An 8010-nucleotide genomic window follows, 5' to 3' on the forward strand; every position below is an offset into this window, starting at 1 on the left:
TTTCACACCATTTCAAACTGACAGCCAGATATTCATCAGAGTAGATTAAGACAGTGGAAATTTTGAACCGTAATAATATGCAACACCAGAATTCTCAAATAAATGTATGTTAAACCTGAAATGTGTCATTTCTGCACCACAAGCATCACCGAATGGAATTGCAAAAGTACTGATTGTTGTCAAACAGGTCTTCCGAACACTTCTGCCATCTTCTATTGGTTGGATAAAAAGATCACAGATCCACATTCACTTCATTGGTAAAGTCAGTGTAACTGTGTCGGGCTGGTCAGGATGTTTAAACAAACAGAAGAATGGTGCCAATGAGCCACAGTGTTTACAGTCAAATTAATTCACAAATCAGTCAGTTTTGTCACTTTGAGCATATGGTGAAAACAGTCCTATCCAAAATCATTTTTAAAATAAATAAAACCTTCTTGGTCAACATGAGTGGCCAGTGCTGAGACACAACTAAATGCAGACATGCTGTTGCACATGACTGCCACAGTGTCTTATTTATAGGTTGATCTCAATAACAATGGAAGCCAGCGAGGCTCAGGTCATAGCGGAAGCGATTAGAAGCAATAAATAAGTGTGTCTATATTTCTCTGTCCCTGTGTGCCTTCCAGGTCAGTACTGAGTCATAATTAATGGAGAGGAAAGATCTCATACGAAAGATCTTCATAAAAACTGTCCTTAATGCTTCGCTGTTGAACAAACTCTGAGGTCTGTTTATACAGCAATTCGCACTCGTGATTTTAAAAACAAATCTCAGTCCACAGTGGCACCAATAAAATGTTTGGACACTGACACTACATAGATCAGAGAAGAGAAAAGGACTCACTGAACATGATCACAACATGTGAAAATGTGACCTTCATCTCTAAGCTGTATATCAACTATATCTATCTGTCAATAAATACTCAAATGCACTCTTGAAAACCATCACCAACCTCATGATTATTCATACCTACACTCATTGAGTTCATGTATTTGCCTGTGTGTTGAACCAGCACCCTTTTGCCTTAAAGGGATAGTTCTTCCAAAAATTCTGTCATCACTTACTCACTCTCATGTCGATCCAATATGATTTTCTTCCGTGGAACACAAAAAGAGATGTTTACCAGAATGTTAAGCAGTAACAGCCTCTGTCACCATTTACTTTGATTAAATAGAAAAAAAAGAGCAGCATCAACATTCTTCACTATTTCTCTGTGTTCCACAGAAGTCAAACAACTTTGAAATGATAGGAGGGAAAGTGACAGACTTTTCAGTTTTGGGTGAACTAAGTTAACAGTGCTTCATTCATTTCAGTGTTGTTTGGCATGGAAGCACAAAGTCTGATAATTATGAGGTGTGGAAACGCCATAAACAAAAAACATCACCAACGCAGGCAGTTCATTTATAATGGCATGTTGATAATTATTCATCCATACATTTTTTAAAGCCGCTTATCCTAGGGTCACGGGTAGTGCTGGAGCCTATCATGGCTATCTTGAGCTGAAGGCGGGGAACATCCTAGACAGGTGGCCAGTAAGTTAATAATTATTGTTGCATAAAATATTATGTGTCTGTTGTGGCTGCAGGCTAGGTATCACATCTTGGCTAACTGAAAAATCTAATTGTATTTTCATTAATTTTCTGACACTGCTAGAGGTTACTTTGAACTAATACAATGAACATGAGTAATTAATATAATAACAGTTCTTTGCTAGAAATCATGCTGGTAGAGTAACATTATATTACTTGGTCGCTTGTCAAGTTGTGAACCAACAATTAAAAGACTATTCCAGGTTCAATAAAGACTTTTCTTTAATAAAAAAAAATTGCACAAATCTGGAGTCATGTTAACATGATTTTAGTGTGATAAAATTGCTTGCTAACATTTTCTGTGTAAAGTTATTTCCAATTGCATTGCCATGACTATGTAACATAAACCCTAAAACGAATTTAATCAAGTCTTATGGGGGATCCCCATTAGTCAAACAATTTATTCATTCAATCATAATACGCATAACTATATACTATTTTTTTCAGTACAATGTAATATTTGAAGAGAGATAAGATACTTGTCTTTTTTTTAAATGGCTTACTCCAAGTAATACTGGATATAGAGGGTGACAAAGCAGCAGACCCAAAAGGGCAACTATGGCAAATACACCAGGGGACTACATATAAGGCACTTGAAAAACTGTAAAAGCATGTGACTTCAAAATACATTGACAGGTCTCAAAAAAAAAATATCAGATGGCTTCCAGATTCACTGGATGGTATCACTGTCAGATTCTACAATGGCACAGGAATAATGATTTCATAATGTCTCAGAAAGCAGTGATAAAGGAGCAGTCAGTAACTTCCAAAGGACCCGTTTAAGGACCTTTATTACTTAAACAGTAGCAAAATACTACTAATACTATCAGACTGTAATGATACTAAAATGAGAGGAGATTAGGTATGAACCCAGGTGCAGGAGCTTTCTTCAAAGAGTGCAGGACAACTGGGCAAACAGGATACAGTCTTTGGAATAGTTCAGAGGTTTAACATAGGTATGTCCACAGGAGATTCTCAAACGTCAACTCAGCATTCATCCAGAACAGCAGTCAAGGTAATTTCAGGAACCAGTGGGTGAAGACCTAAACCAAAACTCATGACAGGCAAGTATTCACTGGCTAGTATCATCAACATCTCCTTGAATTAGAACAGAACTCAGGACAGGCAAGTATCACTGGTAAGCATCACATTTCTTCAGAAGCAGGGATAACGAAAATCTCAAATGAGGAATGAAACTCAATCAGAAATGCATACTCAGGCTTGGTATAAACACAGTCTCTTTGCCACAACTGAAATGAACATTAGTACTGAACATAACATGTTTCTCAACGGAGGTAGGAATAAACAAAGTTCCAAAATATAACTTTGAAGCGGAGTGAATATTCAAGAAAATCGAGAAATAACAGTCAGGAATCACATTTATTACATTTACATTTATGCATTTGGCAGACGCTTTTATCCAAAGCGACTTACAGTGCACTTATTACAGGGACAATCCCCCCGGAGCAACCTGGAGTTAAGTGCCTTGCTCAAGGACACAATGGTGGTGGCTGTGGGGTTAGAACCTGTGACCTTCTGATTAACAGCCCTGTGCTTCAGCCACTACGCCACCACCACATCCATCAATCAAACAAGGAAAGTCTCTTTTTCAATATAAACAACACTCATAGAAAACACTTATCTGAAGTCCAATCTGAGACTCGAATACGACGACGACGACGACGACGACGACGACGACGACGACGACGAGTCCTTCCATGAGTACACAGACAGTAAATATTACAACATTCAAGGCCAGACAAAGACTGATTGTCACTGCAGTGTTTTTAAAGCACACTAAACGCTCCAATAACGAGCATCTGGTGTGGCTCTTTAATGTTCTGGGAAGTGCGAGCAGGCAAACGAGGTAGATGAGTAAGCCTAAAAGTTTCTAATTTATGCTAGGAATACAAAAGGTCTTTAGATGTGGGGCGGGACGTTTACATTCTAAAGAGACATGACAACTAGCCTATAAACACACTTAATATAAATTATTGTAAATAATTAATTCACGAAATTTACTATATCCACTGCATGAATTTAATCAGATTTATCATTATTATTTTTACTAAATTATAAGTATCTTGGGGACCCCCCTAAGTCTATTTTTACTTCTTAAGGGAGGTCCCTAATGCCTTATGGGGGGTCCCGAATCCCCCCAGCCCCCCCCCTCAATTCGAGCACTGCCTAAAAACCTCACTGTAAGTTAAACCATAAACACAACAAAGAAAAAATTTTACAGCTCAAATAACACACAATCTCGAATTAGTGTATTCACATTTCTGCCTTTAAAACCTCAATAAAAAGGCCCCATTCATTTCTATTGTAAGTGCCTCGCTGTAACCCTAATTTTGTTTGTTTAAAGAAAAGGAGGGACAATACCTACTTAATTTTTAAGTAGCATTAATCAACATTATGCCACAAATGCAGTTTAAGTAATTTTAAACCCAGAGTATTCCTTTAAATCTTGTCTGCTTGAACTTAGGTCATTCACATTATTTCTGTAATACAATGCATTGCTAAAGAGACAGACAACACATCAGATCAAAACATTCAAATGGAATCCTCAGAGAGCAAATCAAAATTCACACAAACTCACAATTGTTCAATTTAATAATTCATCAAGCTAATTTTTGTGGTTCTCTGCCAAATATAGGCTACATTCATAAATTAGACTTTTTTTTTTTTTTTTTTTACAATAACCAGATTGTTACCTATAGGGCCATCATTTGTGTAAAGGATCCTATATAATAAACCTTGATGGAGGATTACTAATTGCATTTATCACATTAGAGAAAGTGCAACATAATTTAATTAACTGTAGAATAAACACATTGGGGATTATAATATGCAGTATAATGGGATTTGTATTCAAACTTACAATATGCAGAGCCGAATAAGCAAACCAGACAACTGTACAAATTATACTGCATAAACAAAAATATTGCAGGAGAGGGCAGGAGGCTATAAAAGGTTTTAATAGTTTTAAAAATGCAATTTCTTTTAAAAGAGAAGGTAATCTAGATGCAATTGTTTAAACAACATGATCCCTAGTTGCCGCTGTACTCAGGAATAATAAACGCACATAAACATACTCACTTTCATGCTTGGTTCCCCATGTGTGCCGCGGAACTCCAGGACTTTTGATTATTGCTCTGCCGGCTGATTTTAACGCATCCATGCTGAAAGGTGTCTGGAGAGCAGGTGCAGAGCTATTCTTTGGTGCCTGCTGTGGAAATGGAGAAAGTAAAGAAGCATGCAACCAGTAATGGACAGACACTTCTGTATCTGTACAGTAACATTAACCCTTTACTGTCCTGCTGCTCGTCTGTGAGGGATCAGCGAGGTACTCCGTTTAGCCTACATTGTTTTACGACTTGTGACGTCTCTCGTGACAGATGACATGAGAAGTAGGCTACAATCATAGAAAAATTAAGGAGCGGAGAATGAACCAAATGCCCCCCTGACAATTCAGAATAGTGTTTTTACTTGTAGTTCAGCATAATAACATAGTTGGCCTATAATTACTGTATATTCTACATTGTAACTGTTTGCGCGATTTCTTTTTTAATCTTAACATCATGGAAACAAAAATCTAATCAACGGACTTCAAGTCTGTTTTTAAATTTAAATAGGCCAGTTGGTAAAAGTTAAATAAGCCTAGTTCCGTTTGTGAAAACTTTTTTCTTTAGCCAACGTCCTAAATAACCAAAATCAAATAAGACCGAGGGGGGAAACAGCAAATGTATTGCCCGGGTTTCTTTCAGAATATTTACTGTAGAATAGGGATGGGCGTATCGATCCTGTGGTATCGATAGATCGATATACTCACGCTACTCATTTGGCATCGATTTCCTTAAAAAAATATCGATATAAACTAAAAAATTATAATTGGGGGTGTATGTATCACTTTCAGCTGTTTTAGATTACTTCCTTAAATTACTATGTGCCGGGACACCCCTGGCTGTACCTGGCGGCGTATTGAGCTGGCCCATGTCACGTGACAGGAGACGAGCGAATGAGCGACACAGCCGACGATTACACACACCTGCTGAGTGTTCATCATCCAAGGGATTATGGCGGGAGTTTGATAGTCGGGTTGTGGCTTTTCAGAGCTAACGCACAGCAAACACAGATGCGTATATTGAAATGAGAAGATACATGGAGGAAAAGGTGATCCCAAGGAGTGAGGACCCTTTGATTTGGTGGAAAAAAAGTGAAACCACATTTCCACTGCTGAACAAAGTTGCGAAAAAATACCTCGGAACTGTTGCAACGTCTGTTCCAGCAGAGAGACTCTTCTCTAAGGCCGGAGAAATAATCAGCCAGAGGTGTAATCGTCTTAAAGCAAAAAATGTGAATATGATAGCTTTTTCAGAACACCAATCTGAAGCTTCAGTAAAGTGTGACGACATATCTCGAGTGCACTAAAGGCGTGACGGTTTTCTAGTTCATTTTTCCAAGTTCATTTTCTCAGGGAACAACTGTCTTTGTTATGCAGGTTTATAGGATAAGTAAATCCTAGTTTATTATGATCTTTATGACGTCTTGTTTTTGCTTCAGTGAAGTGTTACATGTTTACTTCTACAAAAGAGGCTCGAAACGTAAAATTGTTATGATGTATTATATATATATATATATATATATATTTTTTTTTCCTTTTAGCTTTTTCTACCAAGATTGGTCTTTTTGAGAAATAAGAAAAGTGGAAATGTGTATTATTCATATTTAATTTATTTATTTCATATGTTATTTAAATTTTTATTTTATTATGTACTGACCATAATAAATTTTGTTTAAATGGTCTGTATTTGTCTTGTGATTTGTCTTAAATTTAATAATATTTTTACTGACAAAAATTGCCAATAAGAAATGAATGGTATCGATATCGATGAAAATGCAAGAAAAAGTATCGGTATCGAATCCTAAAAGTGTGGTATCGCCCATCCCTACTGTAGACAGTCCTGATCCAGTCGCACAGTTTTTTGAGCTCTTGCGCCATCTGCCTGTGCCATACTGTTACTACGATAGTTCCTTAAACTCGTGCAGTATTTACATTAGAAACACACACACACATTTGGTAAATATGAGCAAAGAAGGCTGTGAAAACAAAATCTGCATCGTTTATCATTTAGATTTTTCATTAAAAAGAAAATCACAAAAATCGAACCTTTAATTTAAGTAAAACAATTGAAACGGGGAAAATCTCATTATTAAATACATATTTGTCTTCAAAACGCATTGGCCATAATTATTGGCACCCTTTTATTCAATACTTTGTGCAATCTCCCTTTGCCAAGATAACAGAAGAGTCTTCTCTTATAATGCCTAATGAGGTTGGTGAACACCTGGCAAGTGATCTGAGACCATTCCTCCATACAGAATCTCTCCAGATCCTTCAAATTCAGAGATCCATTTTGGTGGACTCTCCTCTTCAGTACACCCCACAGGTTTTCTATGGGGTTAAGACCAGGGGACTGGGATGGCCATGGCAGAACCTTGATTTTGTGGTCAGTGAACTATTTTTGTGTTGATTTTGATGTTTGTTTTGAATTAACCTACTGGAAGATCCAACCAGGGCCCATTGTAAGCTTTCTGGCAGAGGCAGTCAGGTTTTGATTTTTTATCTGTTGGTATTTGATAGAGTCTGTGATTCCATGTATTCGAACAAGATGTCCAAGACCTCGAGTCTCCAGCCCCACAACATTAAATATCCAGCACCACATTTAACCATGGGCATTGGGAACTTCTTAATCTCTGTGTGCACCAAAGTCATATCTGGTGTTTACTGTCAGATAGCTTTGTTTCTGTTTTATCTGACCATAGAACCTGGTCCCATTTGAAGTTCTAGTAGTGTCTGGCAAACTGAAGATGCTTGAGTTTGTTATTGGATGAGAGCAGAGGCTTTTATCTTGAAACCCTCCCAAACAACTTGTGATGATGTAGGTGAACTCTGATTGTAGTTTTGGAGACTTTCTGACCCCAACAGAATTCTGCAATTCTCCAGCTGTGATCCTATAAATTCTTTGGCCACTCAAACCATCCTCCTCACCTTCCATGGAGACAATATAGACACATGTTCATAATATCTCCAGTTGATTGGCACTTCTTAATTATTGCCATGATGCTGGAAATTGGTATTTTCAATGCTTTAGCTATTCTTATAACCACTTCAGACTTCCCATGCCGCACATCAGAACTTTATTCTTTTTCTTACACATTATGATTGATGATTAAAGGACTTTGGTCTGTGTGTTACCTCATATTTATACCCATGTGAAACAGAAAGTCATGGCTAAAAATGTAATGTTCCTTGTCACTCAGTTGTACTAAAATTTTAAAATATGAATGGGAATATACTTTTAGATATAGATATTTTACTCATAAGAATTTTTTAGAGGTGCCAATTATTGTGGCCAATGT

At 37.2% G+C, this 8010-nt stretch overlaps 1 protein-coding gene across 1 annotated transcript in view; it reads right to left on the reverse strand.

The window, feature by feature from the left end:
• Nucleotides 1-4945, reverse strand: part of LOC127624423 (low density lipoprotein receptor adapter protein 1-B-like) — a 46397-nt gene extending 41452 nt beyond the window's left edge. Inside the window, exon 1 of the mRNA XM_052099242.1 lies at nucleotides 4687-4945. Within this exon, the coding sequence (XP_051955202.1) occupies nucleotides 4687-4768 (82 nt within the window). The 5' untranslated portion in view covers nucleotides 4769-4945. The remainder of the gene's footprint in view (nucleotides 1-4686) is intronic.
• Nucleotides 4946-8010: the final 3065 nt, after the last annotated feature.

Source organism: Xyrauchen texanus, chromosome 30, assembly GCF_025860055.1.
Source record: "Xyrauchen texanus isolate HMW12.3.18 chromosome 30, RBS_HiC_50CHRs, whole genome shotgun sequence".
Taxonomy (NCBI): Eukaryota; Metazoa; Chordata; class Actinopteri; order Cypriniformes; family Catostomidae; genus Xyrauchen; species Xyrauchen texanus.